The 18,366-nt window shown below is 48.5% G+C and overlaps 2 protein-coding genes and 1 long non-coding RNA gene across 5 annotated transcripts; 1 reads left to right on the top strand and 2 right to left on the bottom strand.

The window, feature by feature from the left end:
• Positions 1–499: 499 nt before the first annotated feature.
• Positions 500–6,751, bottom strand: ILF2 (interleukin enhancer binding factor 2). The gene is made up of 15 exons (XM_075608074.1): positions 6,603–6,751; positions 6,069–6,125; positions 5,443–5,485; positions 5,234–5,338; positions 5,055–5,132; positions 4,498–4,600; positions 4,346–4,411; positions 3,662–3,778; positions 3,444–3,522; positions 2,596–2,683; positions 2,430–2,491; positions 2,005–2,119; positions 1,498–1,588; positions 1,252–1,414; positions 500–724 (listed from the first exon to the last, which is right to left on the bottom strand). The coding sequence occupies exons 1-14, from the start codon at positions 6,605–6,607 to the stop codon at positions 1,257–1,259; spliced, it is 1,167 nt and encodes a 388-aa protein (XP_075464189.1). The 5' UTR covers positions 6,608–6,751; the 3' UTR covers positions 500–724; positions 1,252–1,256.
• A 409-nt stretch (positions 6,752–7,160) lies between these two features.
• On the top strand, positions 7,161–11,430 carry LOC142499144 (uncharacterized). 2 transcript variants are annotated; one of them, XR_012802619.1, is made up of 4 exons: positions 7,161–7,693; positions 9,387–9,498; positions 10,207–10,351; positions 10,954–11,430. It is a non-coding gene; the product is annotated as an uncharacterized LOC142499144 (long non-coding RNA). The 2 variants fall into 2 exon arrangements; XR_012802618.1 differs by having other exon boundaries at positions 9,387–10,351.
• A 2,169-nt stretch (positions 11,431–13,599) lies between these two features.
• On the bottom strand, positions 13,600–17,351 carry SNAPIN (SNAP associated protein). Of its 2 annotated transcripts, XM_075608078.1 has the most exons (5): positions 17,185–17,351; positions 15,862–15,908; positions 15,204–15,322; positions 14,442–14,561; positions 13,600–14,396 (listed from the first exon to the last, which is right to left on the bottom strand). In XM_075608078.1, exons 1-4 carry the CDS (start codon positions 17,325–17,327, stop codon positions 14,460–14,462), a joined length of 411 nt encoding a protein of 136 aa, XP_075464193.1. In that variant the 5' UTR covers positions 17,328–17,351; the 3' UTR covers positions 13,600–14,396; positions 14,442–14,459. The 2 variants fall into 2 exon arrangements, with proteins under 2 accessions (XP_075464193.1, XP_075464192.1); XM_075608077.1 differs by having other exon boundaries at positions 13,600–14,561; positions 17,185–17,350.
• Between the last annotated feature and the right edge of the window lie 1,015 nt (positions 17,352–18,366).

Raw genomic sequence — 18,366 nt, 5'->3', positions numbered from 1 at the left:
CAGATGATGACCTCGCCCTCAAGGCAATGTAGACAATTAGCGACATACAGAGGCGGGAACAAGCAAGGATCGGATGGTAACACATAGAGCAGGCCTGCACAACTCGTAAAGCGAGAAGGGCCGAAATGCTCCAAGGAAAAAAAATTTGGGCCGCACGGGTAAAATCATCATCATCCTCCTCTCCTCCAGCACCTCTCAACATCATCCTCATATCTCCCCAGAACCCCTCACTATCAACCTTTGCGATACTCCCCATCCATCTCTCATACCCCCATCTCTCCCCCTCACCCACACATATAATACCCCCCCCCCCCCCCCCCCCGCACCTCAAGTTTTTTTTTTTTTTTTTTTTTTTTAAATCTCATCGCGGGGCCGCAGAGGCCGGGCGGGCCGCATGTTGTGCAGCCCTGACAGAGGCATAACTTTTTACATTAATAGGGAATATAGATACGCACACGCTGAAATCCTTCCGGCTCTCACTCCAAAATAAAGCAATAAGTAGGGGGGGGAATAAAAATTTATTGTGTGCTACTAGAGAAAAATCGCTACAGTATATAAAAAAAAAAAAAAAAAAAAAAAAGAAAACAAAATCACAAGCGCTGGAAACAGAAACACTGAAACTTTGTGGGATTTGGTCCAAAACTAGGACCCAATATCACTTCTTTCCCAGGTTACTTCTGCTGCAGGTGGGAGGGGGAGAGACCAGAAACGGAAATGTCAGGACCTGCGGAAGAGAAGATGCGACATGCTGAGGCACGGGCACAATAACCAGTAACCCGCTCTTTCCTGCGCATGGAAAAAACAGCAACACAAATGGAACTTTAAAGGATGCTAGTCTTGAAGTGGGTTCCTGAGCCCGTGTGGGGACTGCGCACTTCATAAGACCCCCATACTGCACCCTAGTGTAGGGGGGGGGGGGGGACAGCGTAGTGCAGTTTGCTAGAATAGTCTGACGAGTCGGCAAAAAGATAGGCTTCGCTGAGCAAAAATATTTTATAGCAGGGGGGCAGAGTAACGAGGCTGGGAACCGCTGAACTAGAAACTCAATGTGCAACACTTGTCATTTGTAGTGAAAAAGTGCTAAACCACAACAAAATAGTTATGCATCAGTAAATAACCCAAATTAACATTTCAACATTGTTAAATATGGATGTCCCTAGAATATCCCATTATCACACATGGAAGAGCCGCTGTCACCCTGTGAATCCCCAGCATTGTGTAGGACGATGCCATGCGAGCAGGTAATCTTACCTCAGTTACTCTTGCGTCTCCATGTTCTCCTCTTCCTCTGCACACTCTGGAATCTCTGGATTTTCTTCATCTTCACCTTCCTTCTTTTCTGGGGGTTTCTCATAAGCCTTCTCTGAGGGAGTCACGATGACCCCATCCCATGTGGACATTTCAGTGGCGAGAGCTGAGGGAGACAGGACAAAATCGGTCAGCGGCAGAAGAGATATGCACACGCCAGCCAGGATCAGAATAATCAGGAATACTTACAGCTTGCATCTCCTTCCAGGCCCAGAATCTTCCTGTAACCTCCATGAGAGAGAATCCGAACCAATGTCTGAGCCGTGTAACACACCATATCCTGGGGGAGGCGAGATCAGTCACACACAGCCTCACTGACACAACGTAATGAATGCAGCCGATATAAACAGCAACATTTCCATTAAGAGACTGCACTGGAGATCACTGGTTTACATCTATCAGACAGCTGTGTAAAGGGGATTTTAGGACATACTATTTCAATAAGTTTGGAGATTATAAAAGAGAGAGACTGCAAGACACATTGCATCCGTCAATATAATGAAGATTTGGGCATTTCATATGTCTGTTAATGCCAAATGTTGTGTGGAATCAGCTATTGAAGTTACTCTAGTGAAAGATTTGTAATGTACTGATCACATTACAGTACGTGAGAGGGCAGATCACCAGTATTGGGGGGGGGGGGGGGGGGGGCGGGAAGAGGAGAAGAGAAGCTTTGATTGTCTTCAAGTTCCTCACCTGCTGTTCTAAGGTCATCACTGTGTGTACCCGGAAGTTTCCGCTCTCACAGGGATCTGTGATTCCTACGGATCCCGGGAGGAAGAGGCCGGCGGCAAGGATCTGAAGGCAACGCCTATGTAACAGGAATGTGCATTTTACAAGAGTAAGGAGACAACACTTTAATGCTTCTATGGCCTTGTCTACGCTGCCCACACAAAGTACAGCCCTCTACGGGGCCAGCCCCAGTAACTACCCGTGTGCCCCTGCAAGAAGCGCGATGCAACCACATTTTCAAAAGTCAAGATATTTGACTTTTCGTGTGATCGTGTCTTTCCCCTTCTCTGCATGCGCGTCCCATTGCAACCACAGCTGAAACTAGTGCACGCACCGCCAGACGCAGTGACTGGGGCCGTAGCCTTACTCAACCCCTTCCAGATTCTTACCTGTAAGCCACATTGACTGCCAGAGGCTGCCTGGCGGGGTTATTCATCACTGCGTAATGCCCCTGCAAAACAAAATCACAGTTACCGGGAGGTGTCCCCTTCTTGTGGCTGACCGCTAAAAACCACCCAGAAGCTACAAAACAGATGTCTTCAGAAAACTACATACCAAGAGGTCCAGGATCCAGGGGGTGAGCGGTTCAAAACCAGGAAAACGGTTTCTTAAATCCTTCAGCAACCGGATCAGAACCTTCACCCTGAAAAGGCAAAACATGCTGAGATATGAAGCAAGAATACGGACATACAGCTCAAACCAAGAAACGCGATATATAGAAGATGGTATTAGGGGAATTAATATTTTAGACAATTACCTTTAAACGTTACATACTTTTCAGGAAAATAAATATACAAGAGAATGCAAAATGTCAGCCTATCCCCAAAGCAGACATGCAAGCTGACCATTTTGGTCCAAAGTTACTAAACTGTTACGCCTATTCCAGTGTTTCCCCAACTTCAGCCCTCAGGGAACCCCCAACAGGTCAGGTCTTAAGGATATCTCTGCTCCAGCACAGGTGGCTCAGTCAACATGAATGAGCCGCTGATTAACCCACCTGTGCTGGAGCTGGGATATCCTTACGACCTGACAGGGTTCCCAGAGGACTGGAGTTGGAAAACACTGGCCTATTCAAATGTATGAGATTGTGCATTAGAGATGGAGAGTGAAATTTTCTGGGAAGGGTGGGGGCGGCGCTTACAGAGGGCCTGCGCTCTTCCCCAGAACATAAATTAAATGCTGGGGAGGGGGGGGGGGGGGGGTGCACGCAGTTAAGGGGGAGTGCAGATGGAAAAGTTTGCAATCCCCTGCACTACAGCTCAGGGCTATTTAAAAGGCTTGTATTCAAGGGTCTCAGGTGAAACTTTTCCTTGGAGACTTTATACTGCTGCTCCTACGGAAACATGAAGTGGTCCTGGACCGGTCAGTTGGCCTTGCAAATCCCCAACTCCACAGAAACTTACGTGGAATGAGAGGCGTTCTCCTCAAACCAGCGTGCATGCCTGATCCCTGCCAGCGCGCTCTGTAGGACTTTGATATCCACTGTAACAAGAAAGGGGAGATTAACATTGGACACCTTAAATGCAAGGGCAGGAGATGGGAGATCCTCGGCAATAAGGGAGTAACGAGGTCTGCCAGCAAACAGGGGGTTAACAGCCCAGCGCTCAACACCAAAACTTACAGTGCAGCTCGGTGTCCAGCTTCCGCAGATTGGGAGGCACTGTGGTGATGAGGATTTTCACGGTTGCATCCGCAGAGCTGATCTCGAAGCCGGTCTCATTTGTGAGCATGGTCAGAACTGAAAGCAGAGTGTGCAATCTCAGCATGACACTTCCAAATGCAATCATGTCTCGCCATACTGCCATATGTTATTATCCAGGCCCAGGCACTGCAGGGTGCCCCAGTATAATAAGGACTAGAAAAGCAGCGTGACACGTCACAGCAGGCTGGAATATTACCGACATTTTTATCTGATTGCAGGAGGGTTTCAGTTTTCTGGTGCAAATGTCACAACTGTCTCTGTACGTTCTTCCAACCTACCAATCAGATTGTAACCTCTTCGGAGCAGGGACTGCTCTTCCAAAATGTTACTTTTATGTCTGAAGCACTTATTCCCATGATCTGTTATTTATATGATTGTCACATGTGTTTCTACTGTGAAGCGCCGTGTACACTAATGGTGCTATATAAAGACAAACATACGTTACGGTGAATAAACCCCTTGACCCAAAGGAATGTCTAATCAGTCATGCAACACAGAACCCGGTGTGTGCCTTTTGCTGTATCTCTTGTATCCACGATAACAGAAACAAGCTGCAGATTCCTGTGGAGCGTTTATCGCCTGCTTTAATAGTAGAAGCCTCACCTTCGGCTGGGTCTTGTGTCCTCAGGGTGTCCACAAGTTTGTTTCCCAATGCAGCAACTGCTTCCACTGAAAATCACAAGCAGATATACGTATAAGATGACCACCTACAACCTGCACTGCTAAACAGACATAAGAGATTATCTGCAACTTACACGTGGGCAGGATCTTTAGTATAACAACCAGGTCAGCCACATTGTGCCCTGTGCTCATGGTCCCCTTCTTGTAAGAGCCAACCTGTCGCACCTCTTCAATTTGCTGGAATGAGACCAGAGATTAAGATAAAGTGTGATTAATAAAAAAAAAAAAAAAAAAAAGGAAGAAGAGCAACTCAACCCACCAGTTTGCCTAAAACCCATGTAAAAAGGTTAAGGGCATTTTAGACACCCACTACCCTAGGACTTTATATTGGAAACATTAACTATATACACGCAATTATAAAGGGAAATTATTTCTAAAGAAAGAAAAAAAGGCGAGGTGGCATACAGAACATAGGCAGAAACTGAAAATCAGTTTGAGGGGGATATACAGACAACTGAACAGGCCGACAGTCATATTAGCCAAAGATAATGCTTCAAAACTACAAACTGCTCAAGTACTTGAATATCCATGTAGCATTGAAGTGGGTAATGATCTAGATCTGCTATAAAATTGTTATAGGGACATACATACACTGTCAGCAACTGCAACACAGGCTGCCCCGGTCACTTACCACTTCAAATGTTCCAGGGGCCACAATGAGGTTGTCAATAACGTTGTTTATTTTTGTTACCAAAGAAAGAATCGATGCCTGGAAGAGAAATGAGTATTAAATCAGGAGTTACTCAAAACGTGTCAAGAACAAGTAATGCGAGTGGGTAACCGTGTCCGACATGCCCACTGATCACACACCTGCTCAACGGGTGAAGGCGCCAGGTCTTGGTTTCGTTTGAGTAGTGCCTCGCTGAACGGGGCCTCATCAGGCGCGGGCTTCACACGCGGGAACGCCATCTCACACTAAATAAGAGGAATCACAGAAGTCAGGATCACGTGGGAACGGACCCTGCGAAACTCTGCATCCAACCCAAACAGACACGCGACATAATTGAACAAACACTCACCACGTGGAAATCAAAAGGAATATGAGGGACGAACGGCCTGAACCTGGAAATCAAAGCATGTCCGTTAAGAATAAAAAGCATTAACCCGCTCAGTAACTGCTGCAAACTCTTCTGTTATAAACCACAATTAAAAGTAGCTGTGCCATCCCACTGCTACGTGATGCAGTCTGAGCCAGCTCATACCAACGAGGTCAGCTTCCTCAGAACAAATGTGCGACTGCTGAGCGCCAACGTGTTAAACCTCTTACACCGGCCAAACAGTGTAATTTAAACAATTAACAAGTCTTATAGTATAATTCAAACTACTGCTGCCGAAGGGGCAAACAGCGCATTGCGCTACAATTTATTGCAGGCACTTCTGGCAGCGAAACGCATCAGGATCTGTTTCATGCCCCGAGACCCATTTGTTGTTCCTGAGATCTTAAATACATTAAACGGCTACATCTGGTTACCAGAGAAAACAAAGGGGCCCGTGCCACATGGCCCAGCACCCCCAGGGGGAGGCCGGTGCCACATACGCCCCCACCCCTGAGGGGAGGCCGGTGCCACATGCTGCAGGGGCTATAAGGGGTGGGGCATGCCTGTGAGCAGCTAGACTCTGCAGACCCAAAGTTTAAATAACTCACCCTGTGCCTGGTCCCACTCTGGGCCCGAAACGGCCACGACCTCGTCCACGTTCACCCCTAAGACAAACAAGACCACAAGATGAGACAGATAGGAGCTGGGACAAGGCCCTGCAGTGTCCTGCCCAAACACCTAGGCCACGGGATTGCAAACACGGGATTCTAGGACCCCTGGGTCCCTGCAATGTGACGCTCATTTGAAAATACAGAAGAATTGACATTGGATATGTGAGGCGCTATTAGAGGCGGGCCTCCTTACAAAGAATCATAATGTAATAATATGTCCCTTAACCAAACTGCCCCCGGCCTCCTTCCCAAACTGGCCCCACTTAGTCTAAGGCCCCAGGCCTCCCTTCTCACAGGCCCCCGGCCTCCCTTCCCACAGGCCTCCCTTCCCACAGGCCTCCCTTCCCACAGGCCTCCCTTCCCACAGGCCTCCCTTCCCACAGGCCACCCTTCCCACAGGCCACCCTTCCCACAGGCCTCCCTTCTCACAGGACCCTGGCCTCCCTTCCCACAGCCCCCGGCCTCCCTCACCTCATGACTTCGCGCTCAGCTCTTCACACACGCAGACAATAAGAACTGACTAAACCCGCGAGGTAGCCGATAGTAAGCTAACAACCAGCTCTGCTATTGGCTAAATCCGCCGGCTCTCCAGTCCAATGGGCGTCGCTGGGCGCCCAACTCCCCGCCCACGGACGCTGCTTCACCAATCCCAAACATGCCAGACGCGCGCGTAACTGTGATTGACGGAGAGCTGGCCAATGGCCGCGCGCGTACAAACCCCGGCATTTTACCGCTAAAATGGCGGCTGGCGTGTGAGGAGAAAGGAAGACATACATACAGGACATACATACAGTACATACATACAGTACATACATACAGTACATACATTTTAAGTTATGGTGGGTGAAAAAGGCGACAGAAAACCTCATACATACATACAATAGCACTATAATATTAATATATATATATATATATATATATATATATATATATATATACACACACACTGTACATATATACATATAATAATAATATACATATAATAATACATATATATATATATATATATATATATATATATTAGTGCTGAGACAGAGCAGAACATACACACATAGTGCACATATAATAAAGTGTACATATAATAAAGTATTTATATAGATATAGTCTATATGCTGTACAGTTGAGGCCCTTTCGAACACACACACACACACACACACACACACACACACACACACACACACACACACACACACACACACACACACACACACACACACACACACACACACACACACACACACACACACACACACACACACACACACACACACACACACACACACTTGTTTTGACTAGAAGGGAGTCATTTTATAATAGATTAACTCTGAAAATAGAATTGGGGATTAGGTTCGCAGATTAAAAGAAACAAACAGCTATTTATCTCTCAGTGCTAGCACCCTGCCCTGCTCTGTACTGTGATACCATACACAAAACAAAATGACCACTGGATTTCTATTCCGCCATTCATATGCAGCAAAAACAAGCTCATTTACTTTGAACCATAATATTTTCTCTTGTATATTGCTGGCATTGTACGCAGCTCTGTACAGTGACCTTTGCAGGTACAAAAAGCGCTATTTTTATTGCAGTTTATTGTGTTTAACACTTGGGACAGGATAGCGATTTAAGATAAATTGCAGGGTTTTTAAGATCTTTTAAATACTGCGGTTCAATCACTTGTCAGGACGCGGGTCCATGGGGTCCCACCAGGCCATGGCCACCCTCTCCCCTCTACAACAGATCCACGTCCCTCTAGGAATAACACAGCATTTAGAAGGTGGTGTTAAGATGACGCCAGTACAATACCAGGGCAATATGTCCCATTGTGAGCAGGTACATACAATGAAATGTAGGGTTACTTGTTATTACAGCATTTTACTAAAAGGCCACCCTTGCAACATAAACAGTGGCAGTGCCATACAAGACACACATGCTCTCTAGGCTTGGTAATAAAATACATCTACAAACAGAAAATACATAGGCCCAAATCTGCAGAAGGGTGCACCGGTTTAGCGCGTCTTTCAATTGGATGGGAGTAAAGGCTAAAGCTTTGCACCCTTTTGTGGATCTAGGTCTAGAGCAAGGGTGCTCATCTCCAGCCCTCCAGGTCAGGTTTTCAGGATATCCCTGCTAGTGCACAGGTGGCTCAATCAGAGCCTTTTATTGAGCCACCTGTGCTGAAGCTGGGATATCCTGAACACCTGGCCTGTTGGGGGAGGAGGGGGAAGAGTTGAGTACTGGATTTGAGCACCCCTTGTCTAGGTTATAAAATGGCAGCTGAAGCTTTTGTGTTTCAAACTCTTGTAGCTGAGCCCTGCCCCCTCCTCTCTTACCTCTGTTGTGGACAGGGGAGGCTGCGGGCTACAGTTCAGAGCTCCACGGCGTACCCGGCAAGCGTGTGCCACCATCTTGTAGTTAGCGTATGTGCAATTGCAGCTTTGTGCATGCGCAGAGGGTGCCAAGTTGCGGCCGCCATCTTGAGGGTTCGCGCATGCGCAGTGGCACCAAATTTGCGTCGGCCATCTTAAGAGACGGCTCCACAAGGGACTACATGTCCCAGGAGCCTTAGGGTCATGCAGGGAGCCAGAGAGATATAGTTTGGCACGAAACGGAGCGCACACCAGTCGGAGGACAGCAAGCGAGCAGGTAGCATCCGGGTGCCTGTGGCTCCCGGACAAGGCCAAACTCCCCCACAGGTCCCAGTTAGGCCCCGACCATCATTAGCTTGTGTGTGCTGTAGCACAAGAGAGGGACGCTTCCCCTTAGAGCACAATGTTAGCGTTCCAGTGGTGACCGGACGGCCACGCGGTGATCTACGGCCTGCGACCAGACCACAGGCATCTCATAGATTCTATCGGTGAAACCGTCCAGGTGGAGCTCGCCCAACTCAGTGTGCCGGATAAGGCGAGAACAGGGATTTGCAGGCCCCACGTCGTGGGACAAGACTGATCCATTGTTGACGGTAACACCTGGGTACAGGAGAGCCCAGGGAGGTATCCCAAGTGCACCAACGATCACACACCGGGGTAGTGCTACTCCTCACACTTTGGGTGGGCATTGCTCTGTAGACAGAGCGGTTAGGTGCCCATGGCACTTCAGTACTTTGGGGGAACCCCACCGGGGTGTGGACAGTGTGTTGTGTCATTGTATTGTGGGGAGGTTGGTTATAGTGTTGTTATTAATAGTGCATGTGAGTAAACTGTTGTAATATACCTGTGTGGTGTGTATTACTATTATTGTATTGGTTCCCGTGAGGGGTTATCCTGCAGAGCTAGGATCCCTCCCAGGTGGAGGCGCTGTACCAAGAAGAACGATAGCTCACCTCAGGCTCCCAGCGGCAGAGGCTTAGGCCTTGTGTGAACAACAGGTAAAGACACAGCACACGTAGTTCCCTTAGTCACAGGGAAAGGGGGTTACACCATTTAAAATGAATAAACCTATACAATGAATTCAAAGCAATGATTGTCTCAATACATAGTTATACAGTGTTACTGTTATTGTGCAATGGGGAAAACGTTACACATTTATATTATATATAGATAGCCACATTACTTGTATGTGTTGTTCTGCTCCTTGTTCTCTTTTAATGACCCAAGTATTTTTTTGCCAAACTACTTTTATTGACAGTAATCAGGTCACATTTAATGCAGACCAGGAAAAGACAGTTACTTTAGCGATAACTGTTCCTAGCAGCCTTCTTACCTGTAACTATGCGTCTACTTAGAGAAAAAAAGATTCAGATATTAACTATAATATATATTTCATAACGTTATAATGTTACAGTATATTAGATTTAAGCTAATAAACTTCTGGAGCTGCAGCCGGGAACAGGTTATGTTGGCGACCAGGATAATGTATTTTAAGATTTATATGCAGCCTCCATCTTTTTACTGCCCTGGGAATCCACGCTGTGTGCCGGCTTTATACGTAGACATACTGCACGGACAACGCTAACCGCTCATCCAGAACACACTGAAGATCCCCTGAGAAGTGACATTGCTTTGAGTTGTAAAAAAAACATGTTTTAATGCAAAAAGGGCCAAACAGCCAGTTTAATCTCAATATTTCTTTCAAGTTAAACACCACTGGAAGATTTCACCATCAAATCTGGATGAAGGGGGCAGAAGACAACTTGTGTTAAACCAGCCGGATGGAGCAGCCATTACTTTGTGGCGTGGCGGGGTGGTATCAGCCAGCGTCTGGCACACAGCACACACATGGTAAGAAGGGCCAACACTTCGATAATTGAATTTGTGAACTGTTCTTTGTATTCCTGTAAGGTAAACAGAGCTGCCCCAACGGGGCCGTTCACAAAGCAATATCACAAACAAGAGGGCTATCAAAATGGGGTTGGAACTGGGGAGGGGGGTTATTGGAGGGAGAGAAGGGGGTGGGATGTTCCCGTTTAAAAATAAATAAATACTTGCTTTCCTATAGTAAGCAGTCAAAACAGCCACAGAAACAATATAATGAAAGGCTCTCATGCTATGTAACAGTATGGTCTGTTTTGTAAAGTAGTGTTATATACATACTAGGAAAAGGTTATATTTTATCCTGCTGGGATGAGCGAGTAAACATTGCTTTTATTACGTGCGCATGGACAGTGCACGGTGTTATCCAAAACCGGGTTCTACATCTAATCAGCAGCTTGTAGCAAGAAAATAAATAATATATTATTAGCAATATTTTGAACATACTGAAAAATCGCCGTACATTCCTCTCTCCGTCAGCGAAACACAAGACGTTAAATACAATTTCTCCGACGTCTTTTTTTCCCCTTCAACATTTGCAGTAATAAGTATACTCACTAATATTCTCACAGTTTCCAGTCACCAGGAATTCCGACAAGTACGTCGCTGCCATCGTGAACCGCCACCCACGTCAGGCTGTCTTCACGCTTCAGGCAAAACCAGAGGCTTTTTTGTTTTTTTTTATCATTTTTGTTTTATTTTAAATAAAGCTTTTGTATGTCCTGGCAACAGCACTGTACTCTGTGGTTTGTATCCCACTACTACATGAAGCAATCACATCTACACTTGATATAAGGAAGACAGGATTCAAAAATTGAAAAAGGAAGCTAAAGAAACCTCTATCAGTGTGTACTCACACTGGTCCGTGTGAGTATTTGAATCTATTTGATCTCATCTCCCCCTTCCCCCTCCCGCCATATTGCTAGGTGAAAACAAAGATACCATTACAGGAGAACACTCACATGAGCCCGTGTGAGTGCCGAATATTATTATATTATTCTCATCACCTCCCCGCATCACAGTTGTCGTTTGCATTTGTATCTATTTAACCGCCTCTTTATTTCTGTGAGAGGGAGACCTCTAGGAGGAAGAAGCGATCTCTGCGGTGAGGAACACCCAAGAACCAGCGAGAGATAAAGACAAGACAGAAGAATAACCTCCATCACAAGAAAGAGCTGAGAGTTAAAGAAACCTTGATGTCATAGAACTTACACAAGGCCGTGTAAGTTATATATTCATTTCCATATACATTTATATGTATGTATTTTCCCATCCATTGAGCTTATCCCACAGCTGATGAATCAATTGGGGTGATTTCACCACATTGATCATCACTTAAAGAAGATATACCTTCAATAAACACATACTCTTCCTCATACTGTGCTCCCCCATATCTTTGTGTTCCAACACCAGAGGCAGCCAGGCGTCTCTCTCTGCCTCTGGTGCAGGCTGCTGGATATTCGTAGAGAATGGATTCTCTCACAGGGGAGAGCGCGGGGGGGTGAGTGTATCATCACAAGAGATTATAGAAAGAAAAAAAATAATAGATTTTTTTTTTTATTGGTAACCATAATAAAAAGGGGGCATTAGGATCCACTGACCTACCTACTCGGCAGGCCAATGACAGAAATTGACCGCCAAGTGAGGAAATTAATCTCCTTCATTCTCACAGCGGCAAGATGGGAGGTTGCGGCCTTCTGGAAGAAACTATCCCCCGCCCCCCCCCCCCCCCTCAAAAGGGAATATTTAAAATAAAAAAAAACGAGGTGATGCTTATAGAAAACTTAACAGCACTCCTCAAGCAAAGAACAACTGCTTTTTACAAAATCTGGGAACCTTGGATAATCATGTACAGCAACTCTAGCTTTTTATTTTTTAGTTCTCATATCTAAAGCCAGCAGAGAACGTTCCGGGGAAAGGAAGCTCATGACATTCGGTATTTATAGGTAGACCACTGGAGGTGGGCACGTGGTGACCAGGATGGGTGTCCCTCCCCCCCCCCCCCTTCTCTCTTTCCTTCTCTTCTTTGGGTCTTACCACTTTTGGTAGGCCTCTCTCTATGGCAACTGGTTCACTAATCCTTTCCCCCATAAAATGAAAAGTGTCTTTGTATTAGGATATGCATATTATCCCTGTTTGTATATTCTATGACTGCCTAATAAAAATATTTGGAAAAGGGGGCATTAGAATGGCCGAAGTGGAAAATGTATAAATATATGCATATCCAAAGCAATACTGGTGGCGTCTGAGCATGTATGTACGGTTGATGTACCCATTAGAATGTACAGTGTTTGTTACTGTGGTTAACAATTTATTTTCATTTTAAATATTTTAAAAATCTCTGAAACGGCTGAAGCAGATTGTCTGACGATTTAGTACAAACTGCAGATTAACATTTCATGTTCTGTATGAAGGGCCCGGCCAACGAGATGCACCCGTGTTTTATCCCTTCAAAAAAAAAAAAAAAAAACAAACAAAAAGGATTCCAAAGATGGCGGCTGTACCGATTGGGTTGGAACTTCTGCCAGATCTAAATTAGACTGCACTTATAGTCCCGGCTACAGGTCGTCAAAACAAGTGGATGTAATCCGTCCCGTGCGCCAATAGTGGGCGCGACAAAATCACTGAAGTCAATAGATTTTTATTTTTTTTGGCGATCACTGCGTGATGTCAGTGGTTCAGCCAATGAGGGCGAACTGCTCATGGCCACGCCTCCACCATGCCCCCTGGTCGCCCTCATCTCCTGCACTATAAGAAGGAATCGCTATTACAACGGCGACGTCGCCGGGACTATAGGCGTGGCCTTAGGGCGGCAGAAATGTACCCCCAAAGTTTCATCACAATCTGTCAAGGTGTGGAGAGGGAACACAGGGACACAAACAGATGGACAGACACACAAAGGGGCCACAAAGTTTAGCTGCAGTCTACACTCCCCTCACTCACAATCTCTCTCAGATATTAAATCAAACACAGGCCATGCGAATCCCTTAGCAAAGATTTCACACACTAAGCTGTGACTGGAGATGTACAGAGATTTAATCACCCGATAACGGCTCCACTAAGGGTCACCTATTTAGATACATTTGATGCATATAATTTTTTTTTTTTTTTTTTTAAATTCCACTCCAAACCAGATGCCTCGCCAAAGGGACAGAGGTGTCATTAAAACAAAACTCTGCCACTAAGAGAGACATAATGCACAGGAGCTAAAGCAAGAATTCAGTGGGCACCATTTATTGAAATTCAAGTCTTAAAAGTGCATTTACAAAAAAAACAAACATTTGTTTTTGAGTTGAAGCCAGCGCATGTTCAGTGAAGCACAGCTATACAGATGGAGGCTGAAACATACATGCCACAACACAGGACAATGGCCGAGAACGCCTTAACCCAGGGGACCCACCCCCCCAACAGGTCAGCTTTAAAGGATATACCTGCTTCAGCACACGTGGCTCAGTCAAAGACAGACTCTGATTAAGCCCCCTGTGCTGATGCAGGGATATCTTGAAAACCTGACCTGTTGGGGGGAGGGGGGTTTGAGGACTGAAGGTCCACCTGGCAGTGAAAGGATTAACCCCCTCATTGCCAGCCGGCCTTGCTGTCAGTGAAGTGAATCAGAGGATATAAATCAATACACTAACGTATGCTTATATCCAAAATACTCGATATATACACAGCTACAGAGCATGTCTGAGCGGCATCATAAGGGCACTGCGCGTAAAGTAATCCCCAGCTACGGATACACGCCCATGTTACGTTTTATGAAGCAGAAACACTGTTTAAGAAGCACGGAAACGGGAGGAAACCTTTAAATCACCACAAGTGTGCAGGGAATGACGTTAACCCCCTTACTGCCAGAACCCATACTACAAAAGAATGCCTCGTGCATCGCGCTGGGAGCAGAGTTTCCCTTCCCAGCGCAGTTCCGGAATGGTTAGACTGGTGGTCACTTGGTGTCCGGGTTGGGACAGCGTGTGTATGGGGTCTGGTCCCCAGGGAACGTGTCACCTGGGCTGGCGGAGATCTCATCAAGCGGCGGTTACAAAGGAAACAGACGGAGCGCAAGAATCTTCTTCTGGCCTCAATTGCTGGGGGGCGCAGGTGGGTGAGCGCCCGAATCCAGCATCGCCCTTCTCCGAGCAGTCTCCTTGGCAACGCTGTGATTGAGGCGCCTCAAGCGCTCCTGAAGGAAAAGGGAGGAAGGTCAGTCCCATCCTAACAACTTATACAGCCCCCACCCTGCACTATAAATCAGCTCACACGTACTAGTCCGAAGGCCAAGAGTGACCTACCCTTAACAGCACGGAACTGGACGCTTTCAGGCAGACACTACAGTGTATTTAGTGTACGGCAGGGGTGCTAACTCCAGTCCTTTGACTGAGCCACCTGTGCTGAAGCAGGGATATCCTGAAAACTTGCCCTGTTGATGGGGGGGGGGGTTCTTATAGTCGTCATGTGACGGAGCGCGTGGCGTCTCACGTGACCCAGCAAATGCGCAACAAAATCAAATTATTTTGTGGTGCGAAGGATCGGCCGCGCTGTCGCGCACGCCCGCTCTACAGCCGTCCTCATTGAGGTACGGCCTTTTATTTGTGGCGACTATAACGCGGCCTTTACACTGCAGAGTTTCCCAGGTTACTACTTCCTATTATTTAGTCCTTCTGACAACTTCAGCAAGTTCTCTCGAACACACACACACACACACACTTTTGCCTGTGTGTGGCAGCACAGAGGTTAATAATCCTTGTTGGCCCTGTCTGATTTCTGTAGGGATCCTATATTGCCGTACACCGCAGGGATGTGCGTCAGACCCTTTTCCAGTTACCTGCGCGTTTTGCAGGATGTTATTGACCAGCACCACCCGGCGCCGGGCGTTCAGCAGCTTCTTCACATACGGGTCCAGGTCCAGAGCCACCTTCTGGTCCTCGTTAATCCTGCAAAGCTCTAGGGTGGCAAGATCGGCGGTTACATACTGGGGCAACCAGCCTGCAGCGCTGTAACAAGGGGCAGCATGGGAGCGCTACTGGGAGTGCGGGTCTGAGCCGTGGTAAACAATTATTAGAGGCACTGTCCGTGGGGCCCCTCTACGTCTCAGGGTGGCCCCCTGCACGTGGGGTCCTTCTGGGTCCCAGGGTGGCCCCCTGCACGTGGGCTCTCAGGGTGGCCCCCTGCACGTGGGCTCTCAGGGTGGCCCCCTGCACGTGGGCTCTCAGGGTGGGTGCCTGTAGCAATGATTTACTGTGACAAAGAGTGTCCCTCATGCGTGGTTGGGTTACAGACAGGAGACTTATACCTCCAACCCCCGCCCCCCCAACGTGACACAGGGAAGGGGTGACAAAACGAAAGACTGTCCTCATCCCTATGAGGTGGTATGTGTCCCCCTGAGAGTTCCAAACCTGCCGTCCTGTATAAGGTGGGAGGGTTAACCCCTTCCCTGCCAGACACTGACTGGGAGCCTGGCAGCGGGGACCAGGGACACTCACCTGTCGCCAGGTTATCAATGTGCTCCCGCAGATCCACCTGGCTCTCTCTGCAGGAGAGGGGGAAAGAGAATCATTAGGGAAGAGGGCTCTACTTTTAGGGGTGTGGTCCACCTCGTTTCGGGGTGTCTGCAGGGGTCCCACAGGTTTTGTGGGTTACCCTTGTTTATGGTGTGTAGGGGGGCCCATTGGTTTAGAAGACCCCCCTAGTCTGTGTTTCTGGGGGGGATTCAGTTTTGTGGTGTCCATTGGGCGTGACCATGGTTTGGGGGGGAGGAGGGGGGGCTGGTTTCAGGGTGTCTTTTGGGATGCTCCTAGTGTCAGGGTGTCTTTGGTAGGCCTCCCCGGATTTTGGGGGGCTACCAGGACTTTGGGGTGACTCCTCGGACTTTGAGGCGTCTCTGGGGGGCGGCTCCCCGGGTTTGGGGGTGTCTCTGGGGAGCGGCTCCCCGGGTTTGGGGGTGTCTCTGGGGAGCGGATCCCCGGGTTTGGGGGTGTCTCTGGGGAGCGGATCCCCGGGTTTGGGGGTGTCTCTGGGGAGCGGCTCCCCGAGCTTGGGGGTGTCTCTGGGGAGCAGCGAACCGAGTTTGGGGGTGTCTCTGGGGAGCGGCTCCCCGGGTTTGGGGGTGTCTCTGGGGAGCGGCGAACCGAGCTTGGGGGTGTCTCTGGGGAGCAGCGAACCGAGCTTGGGGGTGTCTCTGGGGAGCAGCGAACCGAGTTTGGGGGTGTCTCTGGGGAGCAGCGAACCGAGTTTGGGGGTGTCTCTGGGGAGCAGCGAACCGAGTTTGGGGGTGTCTCTGGGGGGCAGCGAACCGAGTTTGGGGGTGTCTCTGGGGGGCAGCGAACCGAGTTTGGGGGTGTCTCTGGGGAGCAGCGAACCAAGTTTGGGGGTGTCTCTGGGGAGCAGCGAACTGAGTTTGGGGGTGTCTCTGGGGAGCAGCGAACCGAGTTTGGGGGTGTCACTATGGTTTGGGGGTTGTCTGATTTTGGGGTGTCTTGGGGGGCTCCCCAGGTTTAGGTGTCTCCCAGGATTTGGGGGTGTCTGGAGGGGGCTTCTGGATTTGGGTGTCTCCCCAGGTTTGGGGGTGTCTCCCCAGGTTTGGGGGTGTCTCTGGAGGGGGCGTCTGGTGTCACTGCTTGGACTCCCCGGGTTTTGGGGGGTCTTGTTTGTGGGTGTCACTGGGTAGGCTCCCCAGGTTTGGGGGTGTCACTATGGTTTTGGGAGTCTGGTTTGGGGTGTAGGTGGGTGGGCTCCCCGGGTTTGGGGGTGTCACTGTTTGGGGGGGTGGGGGTCTTGTTTCGGGGTGACTGTGGGAGTCGCCGTACCTCACCGCGTGCACATGGGAGTCCAGCTGCTGCACGGCCGGCCTGAGCAGCTCCAGCAACCCTTCCCCGAACACATCCCGCCCCGCGGGGCCAGCGGCCGGAGCCGGCACCGCCATCCTCCACCGGACCGGAAGTGACGCCATACAACAAACATCACCTGACCCAGCCGGATGTAATGCAACGCCCCAAGGCATGCCGGGAGTTGGAGTCCGGAGTAGTTTCAAGTGACGTCACTAGAGCAGCGCGCTGATTTGCTGTCAGTCACTACAGCAGCGCGCTGATTGGCTGGCTGCTGATTCCCACGCCCATTGTCTCACGCACAGTCTGTATTGGCCGTTCTGGCGCCTTCCCACAATCACCCAGGGGCCTCAATCCCAGTCCTCAAGGGCCACCACCAGGACAGGTTTTCAGGATATCCCTGCTTCAGCAATGGTGGCTTAATCAGTCCCTGCGTCAGCACAGGGGCTCAAACAATCCCTGCTTCAGCACGGGGCTCAAACAATCCCTGCTTCAGCACGGGGCTCAAACAATCCCTGCTTCAGCAATGGTGGCTCAGTCTTTGACTGAGGTACTGATTGAGCCACCTTCGCTGAATCATGGATATCCTGAAAACCTGACCTGTTGAGGGCTGAAGTTGAGTACCCCTGCATTAACCTTTCCTCTGGAGGTGCTCGCAGTCCCGCAGACACGCACCCGTCGTGTGAAAAAGGGAAATATTGTTCTAGTTCTAGATTCCTGGGGGCGTAAACCGTCCCCGTCGCCGGGTCCCTGCGAATCTCGGCCCCAGCAACTATTCTGTGAGCCTCCGCTATAACCGACTCTCTATAATGATACGCCAGGGTCAGTGAGCCACATTGTATGGGGATTGCAAAAGCAGGGAAGCGCTCACCCATGTAACACCGTTACTGCCTGTAACACTATTTGTTTCACAAGTGACACGCCCCACCCTTCATTGTGTAAAGGTGCAGCGGACAACCTGAGGCTGCAAAGTTACAAAGTAGCTGAATTACACACCTAAAAGGAGTAATTTCTGAAAACCTGGTTACAAATGTGAATAATTATGCTTGAAAAAGAAGCCTTCAATTTACTAAAGGAAATAAGATATATATATATATATTTTATATATATTTTAGGTATGTTTCCGTACAAAGGTTCAGCTGTTACAGGGTTGCTGAGCAACAT

Source organism: Ascaphus truei, chromosome 7 (assembly GCF_040206685.1).
Source record: "Ascaphus truei isolate aAscTru1 chromosome 7, aAscTru1.hap1, whole genome shotgun sequence".
Lineage (NCBI taxonomy): Eukaryota > Metazoa > Chordata > Amphibia > Anura > Ascaphidae > Ascaphus > Ascaphus truei.
The sequence above is the reverse complement of the archived record's forward strand: the minus strand, read 5'-3'. Positions and strand labels throughout refer to the sequence as shown.

Bases quoted from the DNA above. Each gene is read 5' to 3' on its own strand.
- ILF2 (XM_075608074.1), bottom strand. The intron at 5,339-5,442 runs GTGAGTGTTTGT...CCTCTTATTTAG, and splicing joins TTCCTTTTGATTTCCACGTG to TGTGAGATGGCGTTCCCGCG. The intron at 4,412-4,497 runs GTAAGTTGCAGA...TGTGATTTTCAG, and splicing joins ACTAAAGATCCTGCCCACGT to TGGAAGCAGTTGCTGCATTG.
- SNAPIN (XM_075608078.1), bottom strand. From the start codon at position 17,327: ATGGCGTCACTTCCGGTCCGGTGGAGGATGGCGGTGCCGGCTCCGGCC. The intron at 15,909-17,184 runs GTACGGCGACTC...CCTCTCCTGCAG, and splicing joins TCCCATGTGCACGCGGTGAG to AGAGAGCCAGGTGGATCTGC. The intron at 14,562-15,203 runs GTAACTGGAAAA...CTTTTCCTTCAG, and splicing joins ACATCCTGCAAAACGCGCAG to GAGCGCTTGAGGCGCCTCAA.